The sequence below is a fragment of the Alexandromys fortis genome, unplaced genomic scaffold (genome assembly GCF_014885135.2).
Source record: "Alexandromys fortis isolate MF-2015 unplaced genomic scaffold, M_Fortis_MF-2015_v1.1 scaffold_4, whole genome shotgun sequence".
NCBI lineage: Eukaryota > Metazoa > Chordata > Mammalia > Rodentia > Cricetidae > Alexandromys > Alexandromys fortis.
The window spans coordinates 24,712,506-24,738,324 of record NW_026067944.1 but is presented as its reverse complement, the minus strand read 5'-3'; the positions used below and the strand labels follow the sequence as shown (position 1 = coordinate 24,738,324).

The 25,819-nt window shown below is 42.1% G+C and overlaps 1 protein-coding gene and 1 non-coding gene across 4 annotated transcripts in view; both read right to left on the bottom strand.

The window, feature by feature from the left end:
* The window catches only part of Tmem39a (transmembrane protein 39A), a 30,435-nt gene that overhangs the window by 2,244 nt on the left and 2,372 nt on the right, over nt 1–25,819 (bottom strand). Inside the window, exons 1-8 of one of the 3 annotated variants that reach the window (XM_050148957.1) lie at nt 25,447–25,747; nt 24,265–24,451; nt 15,586–15,808; nt 13,450–13,533; nt 7,091–7,245; nt 3,699–3,837; nt 2,743–2,930; nt 903–1,023 (exon numbers count right to left, since the gene is read on the bottom strand). In XM_050148957.1, coding sequence (XP_050004914.1) covers nt 903–1,023; nt 2,743–2,930; nt 3,699–3,837; nt 7,091–7,245; nt 13,450–13,533; nt 15,586–15,808; nt 24,265–24,377 — 1,023 coding nt within the window. In that variant the 5' untranslated portion in view covers nt 24,378–24,451; nt 25,447–25,747. Of the gene's footprint in view, nt 1–902; nt 1,024–2,742; nt 2,931–3,698; nt 4,042–7,090; nt 7,246–13,449; nt 13,534–15,585; nt 15,809–24,264; nt 24,452–25,446; nt 25,748–25,819 lie in introns of those variants that run through there. The other 2 variants (XM_050148955.1, XM_050148956.1) reach the window with 2 other exon arrangements.
* LOC126505883 (U6 spliceosomal RNA) lies at nt 8,035–8,141 on the bottom strand. Its single transcript, XR_007592995.1, has one exon. It is a non-coding gene; the product is annotated as a U6 spliceosomal RNA (small nuclear RNA).

Sequence of the window (25,819 nt, the reverse complement as noted above, 5' to 3'; positions counted from 1 at the left end):
TCATCTTAAGGCAATCCCACAGTAGAGGAAAGGCTGTTGTCTCCTTCTCAAGGCCCTCACCCTCCTCAAGCTCTTCTCTCCCACAGCTATTTCCAGGCATCTTGCCCTGATGTCAGTTCCCAGAGGTCAAAAGCCTCCATAACCAGAAAGTCTGTGGTACTCTTACAAGGAACTGGGAGGGAAAAAGGGGAAAAAAAAACTTTTAAAAACTAAAACCTCCATTTCCTAACAGAATTCAAAGGCACTACACCGCACACCTCTGCGTATCCATTTCCCCCACCCACCCTGGTCAGCCCCCTGCCCTTTCTTTAGAAGCAGAGACTTCTGACTCCTAGAACTGGAGTTTCTAGAAAACCGCTCAATTAGAGCACAGCGCAAGGCTGAGTTCAAATGGTATAGGAGCTGAATTAATAAGAGTCTACTGCTTTTTCCTCCTCAACTTTAACTTTTTTTTTTAACTTTCTTTCAAACTCAGGTAAACACTTCCAAAGACCCCATTATTACTGCATTGAATAGTACTTTAATGCACAGATCTCATTAATTCTTGAACAGGGTCAATACAGACAAGACTGACCTTGAGTTCTTGATCCTCCTGCCTCCACCTCCCAAGTGCTGGGAATATAATATGCCACCATGCCAGGCTCATATACAACATACCTGAAGGATACCCCAAACCACACCACTACCAAATTAAACTATGAAGCGAAAGAGGAAATCACATAATTGCCTTGTTTTGAGCAATGATATGTGGACTTCAGCTGCCTTTCCAAAGACATTTCTCAAGGTCAAGGGCCAGTATCAACTTCCCATAGTGTATTACATACTGTGCTAGAGGCTTACATACAGAGTGGCCTCCTAACACTTTTAAGTTTGCTCTTGAGAAATAAGTAAGTGGTACTTGCATAAAAGCGGGCATGGGATACATCTGAAGGCACTGCCACGTTGTAAGGTCCCATGGCTCTATATAGACATCTGCTGTGCCGCACCAGCACCCCTTGAGGCCATATTGTGTTTTCTGACCAACTACGGGAGAAAGAAATGCACTGTTACAACACTGAGAATCAGGGGAGACAGTGATTTGAAAGGCCAGCTATATTTCTATGGAAATCAGATTAAGCATTCAAGGCTTCATCTGCCTGAATTCTGAACATACATACAGTAATTCCATAGCCAAGCTCTTAGGAGTTAGAAAGGATTTGTTACGATGACTTACTTCATTGTTATACAGTACAGAGAAACTACCGAGTGATACAGTTGACTCGGTGTTGAAGGACTTACAGGCGTGGGAGAGTGAGCAGGCCAGAAAACAAAGTATAAGAGGGCGGACTGTCATCTGGATCCCAAGTGAGCAGGAAGAGGATACAAACAAGAAGTGAAAGCCGGTGACAACAAAAGCAAGAAGACATTTGCTGCGTCACACATCCCATACAGGATCTGTTTGCTAATCACGTAACCCAAATGCCTCACAGATGGGAGCAGCTATCCAGCAGAACACACAACACACGGTACTAGTACACAGACATTCCTCTTTACCATCTTCTTGGTTCATTTCTACAGAGGTTTCTCTAAGGAAAAGAACTTAGGGAAGGAAAAGCTTGCTTCTTTCCAGCATCAATGTAATGGAGTTGCAGAAGGATGAAAATCTTCAAATTAAACTTTTTTTTTTTCACTTAAATCTAAGTTAATTCATCACTTCCTGATTTTGGAAAGGTTAGTCTCCTAGGATAAGAACTGGGACAGCAGTTTAGATATGTTAAAAATAAAAATTATTCTAGCACCCTGAAGCGTTCCCAGTTGAGAACACGCTCCACCGGCCTTGCTCACACTTACCGGCATTAAGGTGATGATACACCTCATGGCCACGTGCCACCAGTAGCCTGAAGATGTACAGTACTAGGACTGGACTGGACTTTCAACTGTTACTGAAATCTGTCCTTTGCCCACATTCAGGTTTCTTTCAGTTCCTGGGCTTGAAGGCCTGTGCTAATCTGTATCAGACATCAAGGCAGATAATTGAAGGGAGAACTGAGGGGGGGGGAGGGGGAGGAAGGTCACCTCAATCTGTCCCATTTCATGAGTGGGAAACTGGTAGATGAAATTTGCGGAATATTTAAATTATAAAAGGGAGGAAAGCGAAGAGGGTCCATGTTTGAAGATGGCCCAGGCCTGAGAGATGGTTATGAGAGTGTGCTCAGAACTGACAGGAGAAAAGCATTTGGGAGTTATTCTGAACCATGCACAGAAACGACTAATAAAGGCACACAGTCAGAGACAGGGAGACAAACAGTACAGAGATTAGAAAGAAAAAGGAAAGAAATATAGACAAGAAAAATTACTAGACCAGATTTGTACTTATTAGAAAAGTCGAAAGCAGCAAATGCAAGCGACACAGCTGCAGCAATGGAGACGAGAAGACAAACCTCATGTCTGACAGCTAAAAGACAGACATACACATATACTCCCAAATATGCTTGCATTTGGGCAAAAGGTAAAGACTGAAAGGAAAATCCAGAGTATAATGCACCTGGAGTGGCTGGGCAGCTGAAATGCGGACCCATTCGAGGAGCTGGTGACGGTGGTGGAAATGAGTTAATGCCTTGTATTCTTTTTAGTATGATGACAAGCACACACACAAACAAAAAACAAACGTTTAAAGCGAGAACGAGAATGACACACAAAGCATATAAACATGACCAGTATCATGAAGAGAAATGTTACACGGTTACCCTCTAACCTACTCACATGTGCTGTGGAGCATTGCTGTAGAACCCATGTTCCAACTTCTGCCACTTGCCCAGGTGAGCAGCTGATTTATGTAGCAAATCACAGTATTTGGACGGCAGCAGCTGCGTGGTGAGCATGACAAAAGCATTGATCCACACCATAATGAGGTGCTCACATGACCAGCGCATGTCGTAATACTGGGTACTCTGGAAGAGACCAGAAGAGAAGCGATCCATGCACTGGCAGTGAACTGAGGCAGGGAAGGGTGTGGACATACGCCCTTCAGACAAACGCCACTGAGTCAACATGCACTGGTTGTCCTGCCGTCTGTGCAGAAACTTCAGGAGCAGAGTCCTCCAAAATCAACCTGACTTTCTGGCTGTGCGAGTTAGGACTGGGAGGGAGACAATTATGTTCTATGTGTTTCCTCCTGGAAGACCCGAGTGCGGCTGAAGGGCCAGTCCAGCTGCAGCGTGCTTCTGATGGGGAGAGGACGGCACTACAACGTCCCAAAAGCTTTGGGCCCCATGTGATATCCAGATCATTTATCTTTTCTATTGAAATAAATTGATTTTAGATAGAGGTTAGGTTAAATTCAAGATGACCCTGTTAATATCAACCACAGCAGGCTAAATTTCATTGAAATCTTGGTTCTCTTAAGCTGCTATGTAACGATTCTATTGTAAGTTCACTCTTTATTTTTCCCAGAAACTTTAAAAAAAAAATTAAAAAAGAAAAGCAAAGAAAAAAGGAAGGAAGGAAGAAAGGGGGGGAGCTACTATGGGGTGCATCACATATATGGAAATACCTATCCGCCAACCAGGAGCGGTATTAGTGCACTCCAGATGCAGCCGAACTCCACCATCCAGGCTGCCAAAGGGGAGACAGAGAAAAGGGGAATTAAACAAGAAATACCCAGCTTATGTAATTGACACACAAATCCAGGGAGTCCAGAGAGCAGGCCACCTGCTTACCTTCACAAAGCACAGCGGGAGAAATGCAACGTAGTAGGCACTGAAGAGGGAGTTGAAGAGAACTTCCTTGATTCTGTGGTTGAAATCTGCTTTCAAGCATTCTACTTCATTGCGAATGAGATCGGGAGATAGGGGGCAGCTGTGGGTGGGGATGGGCGTGGCATTATTAAACTGTTCTTTCAGAGACTCCAGCAATAAGGAGAGGAAATCTTTGGATTTGGCCAAACTGCCCACATTGGAAGCACCTTCCTCTACTGCCTGGTGCTGAACCACATAGTCTGTGAGAAGAAGATGGGCTCTACTATCTTGGTGGAAACAGCAGAGAGGAACATAAACACCAAACCTGTAACACAAGAGTGAACAGAAAAATGAGACGACTCTTACACATCACGTAACCACATCATGGAGCAGTATGCACTGTAGAATAAGACAGTACAAAAAAGGCCCAATGACGCTACATAAAAACACCTAGAAACGGTCATTTTTACTTGATGTGGGAGTGATTTCTTACTAATAAAGAAACTGTCTAGGCCCCTTGATAGGCCAACCCTTAGGTGGGTGGTGTACACAGAACAGAATTCTGGGAGAAAGAAGCTGAATCGAGGAGTCGCCACGATTCTCCCGCTCCAGACAGACGCAGGTTAAGATCCTCCTTGGTAAGCCAGCTCGTGGGCTACATAAAATATTAAAAATGGGTTAGAACAATATGTAAGAGCTAGCCAATAAGAGGCTACAGATAATGGGCCAGACAGTATTTAATAGAATACAGTTGCCTCTAACTCCTGAGTGCTGGACTAAAGGTTATGTGCCATTACCACCTAGCTCCTTAAGTATTTTAAATACTCCCAAGTCTCCATTAGGTAACTGCCATAATATAAAATGTTGTAAATAAAATGGTTCACTGACATCAATTCAGATATAAAAAATACCAGTAAAAAAGCATGTCACTATTTCAATAACAAAACATTAGTTATTAAAATGCCATTTGTTAAAGTGACATCTGTTCATAATTTTCTATGTAAAGAAAAGGATGAGCTATTTACCGATTGAGAGAACGGTTTGGGATAGCTCCAGGACCCATGTGAAGATGCCCTTGAGAGGGTGGGATGGCGTTAAGAAGCACAAGAAGCAGGTAGAAAAATCCCCTGTGCACTTGGAATCATCAAACAAGTATCCTGCCAAAGTCTGAGATCAACCTTGGCTACATAGTACATTCTAGGCCACACAGTGAGACCCTGTCTCAAACAAAAACAAAAAATTCAAAACTATGAAAGCTATATGTTTCATTAAATTCGATATTGCTGAAACATACCAGGTAGTGGTGGTACAAGTTTTTAATTTCAGTACTTGGGATGCAGAGGCATGAGGATTGCTGAGTTTGAGGTCAGCCTGGTCCATAGAGTGAGTTCCAAGACAGTTAAGAGTTACACAAGAAATCCTGTCTCAAAAACTAAACTCAACAAAACAAAACAAAGCAAGAGGCTAAATGTACAATAAAGTGTGATGGGGACCCCATTTCTTCAGTCTTCCTTGTTGTATCACACTTCCTATGTGACTTCTTGGCTTCATCCTGTGGGTAAAGTGACCAACCCCTATCACACTCTTGATAGACTCTCTCTTGATACTCTGCCAAACTCATGTAATCATACCCAGACTAGCCTGCTAGAGGATGAGACATGGGGAACAGAGAGTAGCATTATAGTGGCCAGTTAATCCCAAGTCTGTGGATGAATCCAGGCAGATAGTTCCGGAGAGGCCTCTGATTCCCAGCTAACCTCAACACCCATGCAATAAATATCTATCATGGTGGTATGTCATGTGGTGAAGTCCTATGGCAGCAAATAACTTACCCTGACTGAGGGTAAGATGAGAGGAAGCAGAAGAGAACATCAGACCACAGAGGACTCTGTAAATTAAGGGATTCAGCAAAGCATTTTTAAGGGTGTCTGTGTACTTGCCTGCATGTATGTATGAGAACCACCTGAGTACCTGATGCCTTTGGGGTCAGAAAAGAGTGCCAAGATTGCCTGAAGACGGGCGGTGGTGGCGCACGCCTTTAATCCCAGCACTCAGGAGGCAGAGGCAGGCAGATCTCTGTGAGTTCGAGGCCAGCCTGGGTTACAAGAGATAGTTCCAGGTCAGGCTCCAAAGTACAGAGAAACCCTGTCTCGAAAAACCAAAATCAAAACCAACAACAAAATAGATTGCCTGAAATTGGAACTATAGATGGTTATGAACCACCACCAGGTAGGTTCTGGGAACCGAAACAGGGTTCTCTGGGAGAGCAGCCAGTGCTCTTAATCATTAAGCCATCTCTCGGGCCCCGCAAGGAAGGATGTTAAAGACAACACACTTCAAATTTGAGTCTCAAGCTATGTAGCTCAGGATGACCCTGAACTGATGCTCCTCCTGCCTCCACCTTTCAAGTGCTGGGAATGGGCAGATTCAGGGCATGGTTAAGAGCCACAGTTGTCAGACTTGGACTGATTTACGAAGAATCCACTGAAAACCAAAGGGAAGAAGAAATGAGGGTGGCTAAAAAAAAAAAAAAAACCTTAGGAATAAATGGAAAAGATGTGGTGGTTCCAATACTCAGTATTTTAAATTTCTCATGCCTTTTTAATTAATGCTTATATAAAAGGTAGATTATACAAGTTTCAAAACATAAAAAAGGTAAATATATTTAAACCTAAGATTTGTCTATATTACATGTGTATTACTATTGTGTGGGATGTAGAGAATAAATAAGCTTTTGGAGGGGGCAGGGTGAAGCAATGTCTCATCATGTAGCCCTGGCTAGTCTTGAACTCAAGAGATTCACCAGCCTTTGCCTTCCAAGTACTGAGATTAAAGCCACGAGCTACCATGCTTTGCAGTAAGCCATTTAAATTAAAAAGTCTACTAGCCATCTTGATCGCACTCCTCTTAAACTACAGACCTTTACTAGGTGAACAGTGCTTATTGAAATTAATTCTCCACTGGGAGGATAGCCACGTATCTCGGTTCCCCCAGAATGCTCTTGGTTTATACCTGCTTCCCCAACTACACTAGTTTAGAAAATAAATTATGGGGCTGGAGAAATGGTTCAGCAGTTAAGAGCACTGACTGCTCTTCCAGAGGACCCAGGTTCAATTCCCAGCACCCACATGGCAGCTCACAACTGTCTGAAAATCTAGTTCCAGGGGATCTGACACCTTCACAACAATGCACATAAAATAAAGATAAGTAAATCATAAAAAAATTAAGAAAAGAAAAATTATATCTACTAGCTTTCCAATTTTCTACATTCTTACTTTATGTATGAAGAGTCTCATTTTCCCCTGTCATGTCATTTGCATAATTCAAATAACTTCTGAAGATTTGCCAATAAAATGTAAAACTGAAATACTCACGGATATCCAAGGAAGAGGAGATTGAGGACTGAATGGCTTCGGAAAAGATTAACCAGGGTCCAGCAAAGCACCCATCCACACAGAGTAAGTAGCACCAGGCGGGCCAGTATCAGAGCCGTGTAGTGAATCATGGATGCTGCACCTGCCTTAGTGGCCTGCAAGTGTGGAAGCACGGAAAGAAACTTGTATACATTTGTACACCAGCTACTCGGTGCCTCAGAGTAAGAGCTGGGATTTAGAGAAAACTAAACTCAAAAAAGTAAAACTTGCCCCATCCACGCCTACCTTCCTAACAGTTGGAAATTCAGACTTCTCTAGGCACTGTTATTTCCTTCTTTTACTGCATACCCCTCATGCGGACATCCCATAAGTCTGCACAACTATCACTTGCTTATCCCTGGCCCAGAATCGGTCATCAGAACACCACCAGCTGCTTATTAAATGCATCACTACCTAACAACTTTCTTGTCCAGAAATGCAACAAGATTCTGAACCAAGGAATCTGTATTTCAACAACCTACAGGATTTTTATGTACAAACAAGATGGAAGGTGCTGGGCAAGGCCTGGAGCCCCCACTATGCAGAGGCTGAGGGAGGAAGGTCACAAGTTTAAAATCGGCCTGGACAAGCCCAAGGCCACCTGGCTAAATTAAGTTCAACAGTGCCATGAAAAAGAAGAAACAAAAGATGGAGAATCGCTGACTCTTCTCTCCTAATATCCTACCAGACAACAAGGGCCTCAATAGTTCTTTTTTTAAAAAAATATTTATTTATTTATTATGTATACAATATTCTGTCTGTGTGTATGCCTACAGGCCAGAAGAGGGCACCAGACCCCATTACAGATGGTTGTGAGCCACCATGTGGTTGCTGGGAATTGAACTCAGGACCTTTGGAAGAGCAGGCAAGGCTCTTAACCACTGGGCCATCTCTCCAGCCCCTTTTAAAATATGGAACGCTTCACGAATTTGCGTGTCATCCTTGCGCAGGGGCCATGCTAATCTTCTCTGTATCGTTCCAATTTTAGTATATGTGCTGCCGAAGCAAGCACTCAATAGTTCTTTTTTAAATCTTTACTTCTGAACTTTTTGCTGGGTGAGTATGTGATAAACTACTAAAGTTCCATAATCACATTTTTGTGATTTCTTTTTAAATTTCTTTTTAAACTTCTGCACACATGGAAACAATGAATTATCACATTTGATTTTTTTACCCCAGTTGCTCAAATATGCCTTAATCCCAAAAATGTAAAACTAACTACATATAGCAAAAAAAAAGGAATACTTGTTACTTGTCAAAAGTTGAAGCTTCACATGTCATGTTTTCTTGTTTGTTTTTTTTTCTAAAATGATGTAGACACCATGAACAAACTGCAGGGAAATCAGCAGGTCTCCATTCACCTCACATATCAGTCCTTCTGTTTGTTCTGCTGTCGTTCTTCTCTTAGAGACAGGGCCTCATACTCTGTGGCCCAGGCTGACCTCAGACTCATAACCCTCTGTCTCAGCCTCCTTTGGGATTAAGACCGGCTCTAAACAGTAGTCTTGGACCCAGAAAGGGAGTAAAAGTGATCTGTAGTCACCAACACAGATTGGGAGGTAGTGTTTCAAGTCTCTCTTTACATCTACACCTTAAAGATCATGGTACTTAACACATATAATGTACAGGTACTACACACTACAGTAATGCTCAGTTGACTGAATACATTGTAGTGCTTGAATAAAATTAAGGGAGAGTTGTATGCTATTTATATCACATGCCTTCATACCAGCTGTTCGGGGTCTGAAGACTGAAGTCAGTCTGAGCAACATAGCAAGACCTCATCTCTAAAGAAAGCATTAAATGGACTTTAAAAACTCCTCTTGTCAGTGACTTAGCTGTCAGAATGTCACAGTTCCTAGTGTGTGTGTGGTGATGCTGATTCAAACATACCTACTATACTCCCAGTTGTATAAAAGTACAACACAGTTACATACAATAATGTTTGATAAAAACTATTGGAGCTAGACTACATATACTTTGATCAATGTCTTAATGTTATTCATTATAAGCTTACTATAGAATAGTACACAGTACATCTCTAGCAGCATCACCTCTTAACTACATCAAGAAGTCACACAGGGAGACTGACAACCATCATCCAAGTTTGTGTAAATACGCTATGCAATGTTCACACAAGAAAACCTTGCAATGCATTTCTCAGATCTTTTTGTGTCATTACACTATACTACATTACATTACACAACAGCATTTGTACGTATACTCACACAGACACACTGTAGACACACAGAGTATATGCAAGTAAAAATGCGAAGTATCATTAAATGAATGCTATACCTCTGCTTAAGCATCAAACTGTGGGGAAAGTCTCAAGATATTTTAAGCTATAGTAGGAAAAATAGCTCCACTTCACTCCTGAATACATACCCACACCAAAGGACTTCATGTGTAATCCGGGGAAGTTACTTAAGCCACTGGAGCTACTCCACCATCTCCATTCTCAACTTAAAATTAGAAATTTAAAGCCGGGTGGTGGTGGTGGCACACTCCTTTAATCCCAACACTCAAGGAGGTAGAGGCAAGGGGATCTCTGTGAGTTTGAGGCCAAAGCCACAGAGAAACCCTGCCTCAAAAAACCACACAAAACAAAAAAAGGTTAGAAATTTAAAAGAAGGCAAGCTAGTACCATGGTACATACTTATCTTCCCAACACGGAGGAGCTAAGGCAGGAAGATCATGAGTTTGAGGATAGCCTGGACTACACACCAAGACTCTGTATCAAAAACTAAAATAAAGACTGCTTCCGTGTAGTGGCACTAAAGTAGATTTGTATTGCTCGGTGATTTTTGCCTTATTCCAGAACCCAAATTCTTAACCACTGTGATGAAGCTACCCAGTCAAGAAATGCAAATACTAAACTTAAACTTCAACAATTATTTTTAAAATATGATGAGTGCTACAAGAAAAACCTATGCTACCAGGAGAGCACATGACAAGACTTAACGGCAAGTATTTAGTACCTGTTAGTGCAGACCTGTGATCCCACATACTGAGTGAGGCAGGAAGACTGCAAGGCCAAGGCCTGCCTGGGCTCAAAGTGAGTTCAAGGCTAGCCTGAGCAATTTAGTGAAAGCATCTCAAAACAGAAGGTAAAACATAGGCTATGGGTACAGGAGCTCTATAGGTCTCTTGCTTACTGTGGGGGGAAGCCCTGTGTTCAGTCCCTAGGACCCCCGCCCCACACCATTCTCAAGTGATAGTTATATTTAAACTGAGACCTGAGGAAAACGAAGGAAGGCTAAGGAAAGGGTAGTAAAATATTTGTAACACTAAGTGATAAATATATAATGTTCTCAGAACACATGAAAAATACATAAGCACAAACACACATAGACACCAAACTTTTATGTGTATATAATGATTAGAAGGAATTTGGTTCTTTATAATAGGACTGTAATTTTTAATTTTCTACTTTGCTTTTAGTTTTTTCCAATGGAATACCCTATTTTCTTGCTTGGAGAAATGTTTAAAGAGAATTGGTTCAAAATGGTGAAAGCTGAATTTCTGTTTAGTCTTGTGGAGCAGTAAAGCAGGTTTGGCCTGGAGGTGAACAGAGTCTACCTAGGGAGAGAGGTAGTCCCTTCTGAGCAGTTCAGCTTTCTGAATTAATTACCTCCAGCCTGTCCTTAAAAATGACTGGTCTTTCTCAGGTAGGGATCCTTTCTGTGGCATAAGAAAACAAAAGAAGGCAAACATATTTTAATGGAAGGCTTCTAGAAAAGATGTTTTATGATGAGCTTTACCAACCTGATTTAGATATTTTAGGAGAGAATTATGATACAGCTCTAGATTTTTAATTTTTTAATAGATGGTAGCCACAGCACTCAGATACAAAAGATAAACACAGTGTTTTTGGTGGGAACCTGGTACTGTCTCCAGACACCAACAAATGCCTGGCATCAGTCTGCATATCCTCGCAGAGACAAGTTTTCACATCAGCGAATGACTTTGTTCCTTCAACTTTTCTGTCTTAAAGCCAAGGATGATGGTACAAGCTTGGAAACTCAGCACCCGGGAGACTGAGACATGCAGACAACCATGAGTTCTAAGGTAAACTGGGGTCACACAGTTAAGTGCCAGGCTCGCCAGGGTTACATATTAGGAACTTTTGTCAAACACACCAAACAACAAACCCACTCTCTTTAAAAGCCCCATGCGTCTGTACTTACTTGAACGTCAACAGCAAACACCCTGCTACCTTTCAATATCCGCACACAGATCCAGTATATGAATGTGCAGTAATTACTACACACTCCCTTCATGTACAACAACGTATGATTTCAGTCTTGGATTAAAAATCTGCTTAAATTCAGCATCTGTTTCTAGTAAGAATGGCAGACAGCTCTGAATACAGTTAATGCATACTCCTAACACACTGCAGAAGTTGCTTATTACGTCACCAACAAAAGCAGTAAGCGCTTCAAGTTTTAGCCTCTGCAGCAACAGGAATTCTCAGTCACAGAACAGAACCTGAGATGCAAAGGATCTCAGGTACCCTTGACTGACCTCAACTCACTGTGTACCCAAGAATAGCCTTCTTCCTGATCCTCCTTGTCTCTGCCTCCTGAGTGCTGGCATCACAGGTAAGCACTACTGCACCCAACTAACAAATACCATTTCTAAGTAACTGAAGGATGAAAACAAAACAATGTTTAGTTAAATCAAAAGATCAAAACAATTATTCTAAATGAAGTTTATTTCTGGAATTATCCAAACTAAGCATCCAGTAAGAAAAAAAAAAAAAAAATAAGGGGGGACGACAATCTAGGCCAGACCTGTAATCTTAGCTATTAAACTCAAGCAGGAAGACAGGAAGTTCAAGGTTTGCCTGGTCAATAGAGTGAGTTCAAGGCTAGTCTAGGTAATTTAGTAAGACTCTATCTCAAAATAATAAGCAAAAAGAAGGCTTAGGAATATAGCTTAGTGTACAGCACTTGCCCAGTATACATGAGGCCATGGTTCCATAACTAATACTAAAAAAACAGCAATTTTTATTGTTTCCTTTTGAGTATGTAAAAAGGCTGGCCTGGAACTTACTACTTGCAAGACTGCTAATCATATGGCCCTTTCCTCCCAAGTGTTGGTACTTCAGGCCTGTGCCACTGCATCATGCTCAATATCTACTTTGATCACCTAAACCAAACTTGGTGAAAGGTTTCCCACTGTGGGAAAAAAGCCATCTTACTACCATAGCTTTGCAGTTAAATTCAACCACTGCGTTCACAGAAATCCACTTCTTCATTTAGAACCCACACATACAGATGTTTATGTCTGCTCTGGAGGAAAGCACTGGGGCTTCAGACATGGCTTGGTGGTCAAGAGCTTGAAGCTCTCTTCCAAAGGAACAGAGTTTGGTCCCCAGCACCCATATCAGGTGGCTCACAACCATCTATAAGTCCAGCTCCAAGAGATCTGAACCCCCTCTTCTAGCCTCCATGGGCACCAGCACACACAACATACACTCACACAAACACATACATACAAATAAAAAAAAAATCTTTTAAAAAGAGAAAGTTGAGTCTCAATTACCCATGATTATAGCAAATATTCATTTAAAATTTCACACTGAAATAAAATTTTCCAAGATTAAAAATAATCAACCACTTTGGCTAAGTTACCATTTTTGTTTGAACATCATTTTCATGTTAGATATAATAGAAGTTATGAAAGCATTTTCCTCCTTCACCAAGTGTACAGACATCTGAGAAATGATACCAATGCCAACGCTACCATACCAATAACAGTAAGCTTTTAAAAGATCCTTGTGTTGCAGTTCTTTCCTCCTCGGCCCACTAAAGCTTAGGTTCTGAAAATTAACCACACCAAAATTTAACACTGTCTTTTCAAAACTATAAGTCCTAAAAACCTCAAATTATTTCTTGTTAGGAAATTTCACAAGTGGTATACAAACCATTTCAAGAGAATGTTATCTGAAACAGTATTTCAGACTCAACTATGCATGTACAAGTAACTCATTACCTGAAACACATCCTGTATTTAACTAGAACTTCAAAATTAAAGATTGCATTTAGAAAAAAAAAAAATCTACCAGCTAAAATAACCTCAGATCCTACAATCCTACAAATTAGATTTCAAAGAATTCTCTTAAATTACTTCACATTTGGATTTTAAACACTGTAGGAAAACTTTTTTCGTAAGTATCAGAACAATGCATACAGAAGCAATTAATTTGTAGTTATAATAAAATTCTATTTAGTCATTTCACATTTGGAATCTGATCCCATTCTAGCAACTAAGCCCAGCCCCGGGTGACAGAAGAAGTGAACGAGCCAATATACCTCTGAAATGAGGGCCCAAACAAGCCTCCTCGCAAGCATCACTGTGATGAATGCTGCCAGGTGATAATCAATGAGATGAAAATTCTATAAGAGAAACAAAGAAGTGCGTCAGAGAAGCACCGTGTGCACCCAGCTCACTGTACAGCAGCAGCAGAGCCCACCCCTGAAGGTCTTCTGAGACCAATACAGAACACGGGGATTCAGATGCCCCAAGACTGCCTACCTGCTACTTCTCTTTTCACGACAAACTGCCATATCTGTTCAAATATTAAACAACTATCTAAAATGCATTCCCTTTTGATTTTGGAAAGAGCTGAGCATGGTGGTGATGACACACGCCTGCTCTAGATAGCAAGACACTATCTCAAAAAAAAAAAGACAATTAACAAGTAATACCCTGCAGAATTATGAAAACAATGGATCTATAGTGTGTCCAATTACACAGATCATCTGGGACTCCGAGTGTTTGAGGAGTTACTAACAACTGTTCGTCTCTGTACACATTAATCTGAGTGTCTACCGCTAAGCCTTCTACTATGTGTCATATCTCTTCTGCTCATTTGCCATTCCTAACGATTTAGAAATGTGTCTTGGAGCTCATCTCTTCTGTAAAACAGCCCTCACCCAGAGTCTAGTTTCTTCTAAGTCTGTTCATATTACTGTGACAAGAACAAAGCTTTAGGAACAGTATCCTAGGAACCGAAATGTACATTTGCTTAAATATGTATCTAACACTCAAATTATGGCAGGCACCCCTCCCAACATTAAGGACACTGTGCTGAGGAAGACAAATATTTTGTGGTCCTCAATACACACAAATTAAGTGACCAGTGGTTTCTGGCTTGGATAATGTGTATGTCAAGTACTCTGCCTAGAATCAGGAACGTTTTATACAGAACCTCTACGGAAAACTCTCTCTGCTTCCTGACTGTCACTGCCCCTCTACATAACAGAGGAGACAAAAACAAAAACAAACAAACCTATAGTCTGCCTTTTAAATATATTTTCTAATTATGTGTTATGTGCATGTAGATGGAGGACAGAAGAGGGTACCGTCTGGACCTGGAGTTAAGGTAGTTGTGAGTCAAAGACAGATCAGGTGTAGGAACATAACTGGGTTTTCTGTAAGAGGAGGAAACATTCTTAACTGCTAAATCATCTCTCTAGTCCAGCACTTGGTGACTACTCAGCACACAGAGCTAGTTTTGGTAACAGAATACAATTTTTTTCAGATTAACATATGGACATTCTAGCCTCCCTTACTGCTTGGAGCATACATATGAAAATGATAGAAACATGACCCATAAAGCATGCTCCTGTAAGAACTGGGCTATAGCTCAGTTGATAAGACTGCTTGCCTGGCATGCATGAAACCCTGGGTTCCAGTTCCAGCACCACCTAGGCACCTATAATCCCAGCTTTCAGGAGACAGGAGGAGAACTGGAAATCTACCATCTTTAGTACATGTAATACATGAGGCCTGACTCAAAAATAATCTTTTTTATTTTCCTATTCACACTTCCATTTCTGGATCACAAAGTTGAATTATATCACCTTGAAGGTCACACATTAAAAGATGGTAGTTTCCACCCAAGAGGGTCCCTTGATTAACCATCCAAAGAACTGCCTCAGACTGTCGTGTGTTAGAAACATTACATAATTAACCAAATACAACTTTAAAAATACACAGCTTAGTGATCAAGTATATGTCTAGCACACACAGACCCTGAGTTTGCTTTCCATTACTACCAGAAAGGAAACGTTGCTGGAATACAATCATAGTGACATCTGGCAATGCATTTAGCATGAAGCAGAGGAAGCCAAACATCAAACACTTTTTGATATGTTATTAAACATTTCCTGCATTTTAATTTCTACTTTCATTTCCTCTGGCAATATTTGTATTTTAACAATTTAGGAAGCTTTATTTCTGAAAATCTGAGTTTTGGTATCACAATGCCTTATTAGAGGATTTATTTCTAGAGAGGTGGTAGCACTCTGGAGGCAGAAATAGATTAATAGTTCAGGGTCATCCTTGGCTACACTCAGTTCCGGACCAGCTTGGGCTATGTAAAACACTGTCTCCAGCTGCTTTCCTGCCTGCTGACAATGAACGTTAGGCATCTGAAGACTTACCAGTGAAGTACAAGATGCAGGATGATTGTATGGGTACCACCACACAGTCTTATAGATGTTGATGTACTGAATGAACAGAACAATCAGCAGGTAGATGAAGAAAAGAAATTCAAAGAACAGGTTCCCATCTACTGGTAAGTCAGGAATTTGGCAATGACGAACAGGACCTGGGGTGATTAAGGCTGTGATAGGTGGGACTGGAAGGCCAATAGCACTACCATTCCTGAAAAAGAAATTAGAGTTAACTCAAAAGGTGATAGCCTTCATTCAGTGTCACAATGCGGAACCCTGCTGGCTCCTCCACCCACCTCTAACTGCTGTTTTCCCGTTTTTCTTCTCTTCCTACACATTACATCAGTGGTAAAACGAAGCCATGCTTTCCATTATCTCCTGGGCATGGAGACAAAACCACAGAGCCCCCTTGAGTTTAGTCTCATTACCTAGTTGCCTACTGAACATCTGTGCCACCCACCCCATAGCCTTGACACTAGTCCATGGCTTATTCTGCTGGCCACCCACAGGAAAAAAATCTAAGCTAGAACTTCTCTAACTCTCCATATTCAACCTAATGGACTGGATTCCACTTTATAAAATTTTCTTTAGCCTCACTTTCCCCTCTCAATGCACTACCTTGGCTCAACCATTTACCAACTTTCACCTAAATTACTACAACAAACCCCAAGTCTACCTTCATCAAGCCCTCTAGCCTGCCTTCAAGGATCTTTCTTTTTTTTTTTTATTTTTTTATTTTTATTTTTTTGGTTTTTCGAGAAAGGGTTTCTCTGTGGTTTTGGAGCCTGTCCTGGCACTAGCTCTTGTAGACCAGGCTGGTCTCGAACTCACAGAGATCCGCCTGCCTCTGCTTCCCGAGTGCTGGGATTAAAGGCGTGCGCCACCACCGCCAGGCTTCAAGGATCTTTCTAAGTGAAATTCTGAGATTATTCTCTTACCTAAATCTTCAAGACAGTTCTCCATTGCCAATGAAATAACAGCCAATTTGTTTTTAGTAAGTCATACACAGCCTGTTCTTAACAAAGTGACCTTCCACCAGTCCCTTCTCTACCTGTAGCACATATGATGTCCACGGATATGCTGTCTGAAACATATGCATTATTCCCTTTGGGCACTTTGTTCCTTTTAAATGCAGTGCCCTCCCTCCATAATCACCTTCCTTAAAATTTTTTTTAGATATTCTTATTTTATTCCTTCTTCAAGACTTTTAAGGGACTTGGAGGGGGGCTATCTCAAAGATAGAGTATTAGCTTAGTACAAACAATTATCTGGGTTAGATCTGTAGAATCACAAACAAAAAAAAAACGAAAAGAAAAGCTAACTAGCTGGGAGGATGGCTCAGTGGGTAGAGGTGCCAGCCGCCAATACTGACAACTCAATTTTGAACACTGGGACCCGTACAGTAAGAAAACACAAACTCCTGCAAGCTCCCCTCTGACCCCACACATGCTATGGTACTATATACGCTCTCCCCACAGGCACAAGAGGAAAGCATGGGGGTTACTTGGGGGATGTTTCAAACATATCTATCCTCTGTGGAGTTCAAGCTAACTCAAAACTGACCCCTCTCATCATCAAATTTAAATTATGCCTTTATTCGCATATCTTTTAATTCCATCACATAATTTATATAGATTTATGTCTTAGGTACTAAATCATAGTCCCGAGGACCAAATATGCTTTCTTTAATTCACTGCTGATACACACATTTAAGAAGACAGCAGGTCAATACAATCATGAAAGAGAAAGATCTCTTAGAGCACAAAAGTTAGAATTGTTAGTTCTTATCTTCTTGTTCTTCCGCCATGCCTACTTACAGATCAGGAAGAGCTCAGCTATCCCAAGTGAAAAAACAGGAATAGTTACAGAGATCGAAAGGCTGATCTTATTTACATGACGAGGAAAAACAGGATTGGTTTTAATACCAAGAGAAGGAACAGTATTAGTGTTACCACTCTAAAATTTCCAAATATAGAACCCTAGCTGGCATGTGGCATTTACGGTACTTTAAGGGACTCCTGGGAACATGAACTTTGCTCATTCTGAATAACGAAGGAAGAACACTATGACTTGAATGCAAAGGCTTGGCACCCCAGCTACTACCTCACTTCAGTTAGCCATAAATGTCGAAACTAAAAATGCTGATGAAATGTAACAAAGTCAGGAGCCTCTAAATCTAACAAATGAACAATTCTTGTCCCCTTCAGTAGAGATAATGGGTGAAAGCATGTGCATATGCTATTTATGAGTTTAAAAGGTCATAAAAATCTCTCCAAGGAAAATAGATTGGAGATACTTGTTCCACTAAACAAGCCAATTTCCAAAGTATTGACTGACACAGGAGATCCACACTTGTGATGCTTTCTGCAGCTTTAGCTTTTACACTTCAAGCCAAAAGACAAGAGGTAAGGTAAGCCACAGCAATACAGGACATCAGAAGGAAAAAGGAAAGCCGTCCCATAGCATCTGTCAGATCAAGTCATCTGATAAAGTGGAAAGCTAGAGGGGAGATATATCCTTAGTCTTACAAACTAAAATCACTCAAATAATTGTACAATGCAGATACATCAAAATACTATGTCACAGTCCATATATGATTATACACTAACGAAAACTAAAATTCTAAATAGTTTAAAAATAAATACATTTAGTGAATACACGTAAGAAAATTAATTGCATAAGTAATATTTAGGAAAAGTGAAAGTACTATTCCTAGTCTGAGGGTACAGCTCAGGGGTAGAGTGTCTGCCTAATATGTGGAAGGCCCTGGGTTGCATCCTAGCACAGGGTGAGGGAACCTTTTAATAGGATATACATACAGACTTAAGATCCCCAACTTCTTTGCTATTTTGGATGCTGTTGTTTTTAACTCCTAATCCTCCTGTTTTTGCCTACGGAATATTGGAAATTACAGACCTGTATGCCCCCACCTGGCTCAACAGTTTGCTGGAGACCTAAGTCAGAGCCTCTAGCATGCTAAGCCTACCCTCTACAGGAGTTATATTCTTTCACCAGATTTAAGAATTCTATTCGGGATGCACTTAATTCCAGTAGTGTAGTACCAATTATAAAAACCCAGAGACATTGGGGTTCCACCTGAAGATCTAGAAAAACCAGCCATTGGCTCTTACCTCTACCTCACACCGAAAATGGACGAGATCCCGTCTCTACAAATCCTGAAGACTCCACACACACACCACACCCCACACTCCAATGAGTTCCTGTCTCTTCCCCTTTATACTCCACTCTCCACCCAGCCATATTAATTCTGTCTCCACCTCCCTAGTGCTGGGATTAAAATCATGTGATCCCAAGTGCTGGGATCAACTTAGTGAGCTGTTTCTCTTTTAGACAGTCTTGAACTCACAGAAATCCATCTGCCTTTGTCTCCCGAGTCCTGGGATTAAAGGTGTGTGCCACCACTCCTGGGCCTGTATGGCTATTTTGCCCTCTGACTTTCAGGCAAGCTTTGTTTATTAAAACACAATTTGTTTGTTTTTGGTTTTTTGTTTTTTTTCCCCTGAGACAGGGTTTCTCTGTAGTTTCGCCCTCTGATCTTCAGGCAAGCTTTATTTATTAAAACACAACACACCACTATACAATAGCAGCAATTTGTTATAATATATGCAAGGTACTATCATCTACCAAGAAGGCTCTTTAGAAACTCAAAACCCTAGATTTTTTTCTTTTTTCCTTAAGGCTCTATGTAGCCCCCGGCTGGCCTAGAAATCCCTGCATAGACTAGGTTAGTTTTGAACTCCAGAGTTCTCCTCGCCTCCGCCTCCAAAGTGCCAGGATTACAGGCATTCACCACTACACTGGGCAACGGCTAAGGTTTTCTTTAGAGACCAGCCACAAGAGCACTCTCCCCTAACACCAGACTTCCCTAGAAAAAAGATGGCATTCACCTAACTGGACTGGATTGTCCCCTCTGGGCCTGTGTGAGGGCTTTCCCGAAGGATTACTAAGAAGGGAGAGTTCACTGTCCCACGGCCTGAGATGAAATGGAGAAGAGGAAGCATCCTGAGGAGTAGCACAGCTCTCACGTCTCCCCAGAAGTGCAGTCCCAGCCGCACACCCCACCCCCACAACCTCTGCCACACCTCCCCACACTGAGGGGACCACACGCTCTTAAGCTGTGGACCACAAGAAGCCCTTCCTTCCATAAACTGTGTTGGACAGACTTGGATGCCGCAATAAGAAAAGTAATGTATACAGCTGTCTTCAAAGACCTGCTTAGGAGGACTGCATCTAGTAACGTGATCGGTAAGCATCGCTCTCTAAGGATTAAACACAAAACAACTTCCCCTAGATAATAAAAATGGTACACTGTGCCTAAACTGTATGTGAAATGTTTACACTGAACTCTTACTATATTTTTGCATATAGTTTATGTGTAAGGATATAGCAAGCAAGAGATTGGTCTTCATGGGGCCAGGAAGCAGCAGAATTTAGGTAAACAAATGAATAAGTTGAGAAAGTTTCAAGAGGAAACCAGGTATGGTGGCACACACAATCCTGGCACTTGGGAGGCACAGGTGGGGGAATCTCTTCAAGGGATTTGGAAAAACTTCTTTTTCCAAACTAATCTTTTGAGGTAAACATATAAAAAAAATTTTTTTTTTCGAGACAGGGTTTCTCTGTAGCTTTGGAGCCTGTCCTGGAACTAGCTCTTGAAGACCAGGCTGGTCTCAAACTCACAGAGACCCACCTGCCTCTGCCTCCCAACTGCTGGGATTAAAGGCGTGTGCCACTGCCGCCTGGCAGTCACAATGATTTTTAAGTGAACTAAATACTTCTTTCATTTTAATCAACTGAAAAACACTTTCTTCCATCCCCTCAACTAAAATTGCAAAAACTACATGTATTAAAAGTAGAAAAAAAGCTGGTTGGTGGTGACGCACGTCTTTAATCCTAGCACCTGGGAGGCAGAGAAAGGTGACCTTTGTGAGTTTGAGGCCAGCCTGGTCTACAGGCGCTAGTACCAGGACAGACTCAAAGCTACAGCAAAACCTTGTCTCGACAAACCAAAAAAAAAAAAAAAAAAAAAAGGAAGAGGGCTGGAAAATGGTAGATCAAAATAATACATGACTGAAACCTTGAAAGTCAACAGGAGCTACAAAAATAGAAATATACATAGAAACCCCCTACTCAAAATAAGGAGGGGAGCTTTATGAGCACTGCTAGACTCAGTGTCTATCAACTATCTATCTAGTAACTATCAACACTGTCAGCAGGCTTGGTGGCACGTGCCTTTAACCCTGTACTTAGGAGGCGAGGCAGGCAAACCTCTCAACATTTGAGGCCAGCATGGTATACAGTTTGTTTCAGGCTAGCCAAGGCTTCATAGTAAGACTCTGTCTCAGCCAAAGGTGGTAACACACACCTTTAATCCCAGCACTTGGGAGGCAGAGGTAGGCAGATCTCTGTGAGTTCGAGGCCAGCCTGGTCTACTGAGTGAGTTCCAGGGCAAGTTCCAAAGCTACACAGAGAAACCCTGTGTTGAAGAAAAAAAAAATCTGTCTTAATAAACAAATAAATACTAAAGTATCAGCATTTTCAAATGTTCCTCTTTCCTCCCACTATGGTGTTTACAGAACTACCTAGGAATGAAACTTCAGCTCCTGTCACTTTTGTTTGTTTGCGATAAGGTCTGAACAAGTAGCCAAAGTTGGCCTTGTGCTCTAGATCCTCCCAGCCCAGCCCCCCCATGTACTGGGAATACTGGTGTGCACCACCAAAGCTGGGCTTCAACTCTTTTGAAATAGCAGATTGCTTCCTTTCCTTAGCCTTAAAGATATTTTCAACATCCCAGTAATTAAACATTAAAAGTTAGTCTAGGGGCCTAAAGCACCACATGGTAGCTCACACTGTCTGTAACTCCAGTTCCGGAGAATCTAGCATCCTCACACAAACATGCATACAGGCAAAACACCAATGAACATAAAATAAAAATAAAAATTGGGAAAAAAAAAGTTAGTCTAGCTGAGAGGACTAGTAAACCTGGCCCAACTTCCAGGATTTCCTGGCCACCTTTCCTTCCAAGCTACCTAGAGCAGATCAGGAAGAAGCAGGCAGCAGCTCTGGGAACACAAAAAGCTAGAGGAGCCAAGGAGGAAGAAAAACAGGGCTGACTCAGCTAACCTGAGTGGCTGGATGGGTATCCTGTCTATCCTCACAGCTCCATGCTGTGCCCTCCGTCAGAGACCGACCTTCCATGAATGGAAGAGGACCAGTGTGAGGTCAGGAGTGGCTATGCCCCTGTGCTAGACAAACAAACTCGCAAAGATAACCAGGAGAGCCTGAAAGACAGGAGTGGTACTGATTGGTAACTCTGGAAACCAAACATCAAAACAAGGGAAAACAAAAATAGTCAGGAAAAAATTATCTTGACCAAATGCATGACTAGGTAAAAGCATCTCTACACTGCTCCATGATCAAGCCTCCAAAGACACGAGTTGCCCTGGATACGATCAGCACAAAATATCGCATCCTGGGCTGGGTATGTAACTCAGTAGTAAAGCACATGCTTAGCATGTTTTTATCTGTGGGTGTGTATTTTAATAATGGGGTTATCCCACACAGGGTGACGATGCTCCCACTAAGAGCCATTCACTATCTAACAAGCCCCCACAAGCATGGGAAATCTCCCTTCGAGCTGTTGGTCAGAGGACTACAAGAATCTCCCCAAACAATATGACTATTGCTGCTGCCTTTCAGAACTTGAAGGTAAGACTTTGTTGATGACACCACACACTTCAGACATAGTACTTACAGAAACTGAGCTGAAACAGCTCTGGAATCCTCCAGGTTATTTTATGAGGACTAGTTCTCCTAAGAGAAGATGTACGCAAGCAAGCTGCCAACGTAGAGTAGCAATCTTACCCAGCTTAAGCCTATAAACCACAACAATATCCCAATGGCACAATACCATTTTTATATTGGGGGTAGCTAGTAACTGTCTTAACTGAACTTTAAAGACCACTCAATAAGAGGAAATTTATTCCTGGTACTAGAAACATAGTCAACTATCCATGTCCAGAGAGTTCACAGACTGAGAAGAGAACCTACTGCCGTCCTGCTCCTAAACCTGTGTTTTCCAACCATAATCTAAATCCTCATCTTTAGACCCACAGATAAGTGTAGCTCTCGGGCCTCATCAAAGAAGCTTCGTTTTGCAGCAGATGGAGACCATTACAGAGGGCCACAATTGGTCAAATGCAGTTATAGACTGGGAGGTGCCCACTCCAACTGCTCCATCTGCAACACAACCCCTACACCTAGGGCTTGGGGAAAAGTATCAGAAGGGCAGGCAGAAAGAGTCTACAGAACACCTGTTGGCAGATAGTGTCCCCAAGGCATGACAGGAAAAAAATACACCGACGAAATCTCATGCGTTATGGATGCCAGAAAAGACCAGCATAATGGGAAAGCAGCTGGCTTGCCAACACGGACAGAAAAATTCCACAACCACAGATGAAGAGCTACAGGTGGTCAATGACCGCTGGGAAAGGGAGAATGAGTTGCCTCCAGGGATGAACTCCTGTCTAGGAGGGGTCAGCTCTGGACGCGTGGGTATATGAGCAACAGTAAATGGACTTGGTGGGTTGTTTACACATATACACACGTATGTATGTACACATAACAATAATAAAGAGACCATGAGGAACTAGGGGTAGGAGTAATGTAGAGACAGTGCTTATGTACCAGGTTCTTTAAAAAAACTGGACACAATGGTCTACACTATAATCCCAGCACCGAGGAGACAGGCAGATGCCTGGAGCTCAACAAGCTGAGTCAGCCTGCCGGGTGACTTTTTGGCCACTTAGAGCCCTTGTCTCAAAATTAATGAGTACCTGAGGAGTAGCACCTGACCTTGCACACACAACACCCCAAACAAATTCTTGTATCCTATGTAACACGGCACAATTCTTAGCATTTCGTGTTACAGTTCACAGCTATTATTAATATCAAATAACATTTGCCTGATTAACTTTTAATAATAAAATGTGGAGAGGCAAGAGCAGAGGAAAGGGCTTATGAGCCCCCATCCCTAAAAGGAGCTATGGAAAGCTGATGGCTTCTTTCTTTAAAGGTGTGGCACCTGGCAGGCCAACCACACTTCAGTGAACAGCCCCACAGCCACCAAGTCTATGAGCGGCACAAAGGGGACTCAATGGGTAATTTTTTAAAAGGGGGTTGGGACTTGAGAGATGGCTCCATGGTTAAGAGCATTGGCTGCTCTTCCAGAGGACTCAGATATGGTCCCCAGAATACATATGGTGGCTCAGAACCATCTCAACTCCATCCAGGTCTAGGGAATCCAACAACCTCTTTTGGCATCCATAGGCACCAGGCATGTAAGTGGTGCACAGACATACATGCAGGCAAAATACTCATACACATAAAAAATTTTAAAATATTGTTAAGCAAGAAATAAAAGAAAAAAATACTCGTCTACTTTGGGGTCCCTGTGAACTATCATTCAACCTGCAAAGTACTGTGAAATAGTAAGCTCTCAGTCTTCAAAGGTAGAATTTCTACGTCAGTGACAAGAACCAAGTTTGATAAGCAAACATTTGAATAGAATGACTTTTGTATTAGTCTTACCGATAATATATCACAAGTTATGCAAATTATCACGCACACACTCATTTTTTTCTTTACCTGTTTCTCAAGCCTGTTCCATTGCCACAGCCGCCACCAACCAACGTCTGTATAGAAGGTAAAGCTGACCGGCTTAGCTGCTGCCGACTAGGACCCCTCCTTCTACTGGGCATGTCCAGGACCCAGGCAGTTTCCAATGCCACCTGCAGTTGCAACCCAGGCTAATGGTCGGCAACTTACTTCAACTCTGAATAATAAAAAAGGAAAAAATAAAACCCTAAATACCAGTTAACTGCTTAAGGAAGTCAGTGTAACAAGCAAACATTAAAACTAAGTGAGCAGATTTTGTTTGATTCTCATTTGTGGATACTGTTTGGACCTTGGGGTAAGGTCAGAGGCTTAAAATCTGATCTAAGCTTTGCTTGGCATTGGGCAACTCACAACTGTGTCTTTTGTTGCTGACTTCTCGTCCTACAAAACACACCACAGTCAGGTGAAAGTTTACATGAAACAACACAACTTCTGTCCAATTGGGTATTTCACATTAAAGGCACCTGAAATACAGGAAGCTTATCACTGTCCAAAATAATAGGTTGTTTGTTATCCAGGGATCTGCCGGAGATAAGATGTGCCACGTATTATCTGACCTTGACCACGCCATTTAACACGCCATTTAACCCGTGGTTTCTTCAGTTCATTCAAATGGTTGCCTGTTTCAGAAAAGCTACTGTAAAACCACTTTTAAAAAAAATTAATGAAACTGAAAGATCTTTACTGGGAGAGAAAAAGATTGTTTTCCTCAATTTAGGCAAATATGGTTCTGACAATATATGCCAAATATTTTCTAAATACAACTAAAAATACTCCGGAAACTATATGTTGGGGGCGGGGGGAGATAAAAAGAAGAAAAAATCCCGTTTTCGAACTGTTACTACTGCAGGGGGATCCGATGTTCCCTATTCCAGATCCTCTGTCTGCAGACTAACAACTAACGCCAGATGGGACAAAGAATCCAAGCTGTTAGACGCAAGGACAACTGATCCTTAATTAAAGGGAAAGTAAGGTGAGGGGGGAAAAGCTGAGACACAAGAGCGTGGGGTGGGTCAAGGTGGACGGCCAGAAACCACAAACTTGAATAGACTAGCCCCCAGAAGAAATCACCAAGCAGTCCCAGCCCGGCGACCGAAAGGCCCGAAGCACGCCGGGGACAGCGGGACGACAAAGCAGGTAAGGAAAACTCACGCATGGAACAGGCCGGCCACGGAGCAGGATCCCTGGGAGGAGGCGGTGGCTTCACAGACCCGACCCCAGGCACCCGAACTCCCTCCCTTCTTTGAAGCGCTCCAAAACAGCTGCCGGGACGCAGGCCGGTACCCACTGGAGAGTCGAAAAATCGGGTAGGGTCTCTAGATTACCAGACCCAGACCGGGAGTCCGTGCCAGAGCCAGAGCTAAAGCCAGAAGCAGAGCCCGACCCCATCACCACTCATCCTCAGCCTCCATCGCCCAGGAGCTGAGGAGACGTGGCAGCGCGCAGCGATGACGTCAGCTCCGCGTCGAGCTGGCCCCCGGAAACTGATTTGCAGCCAGTGGAGCCGGCTGGCCAGCCTCCCGGT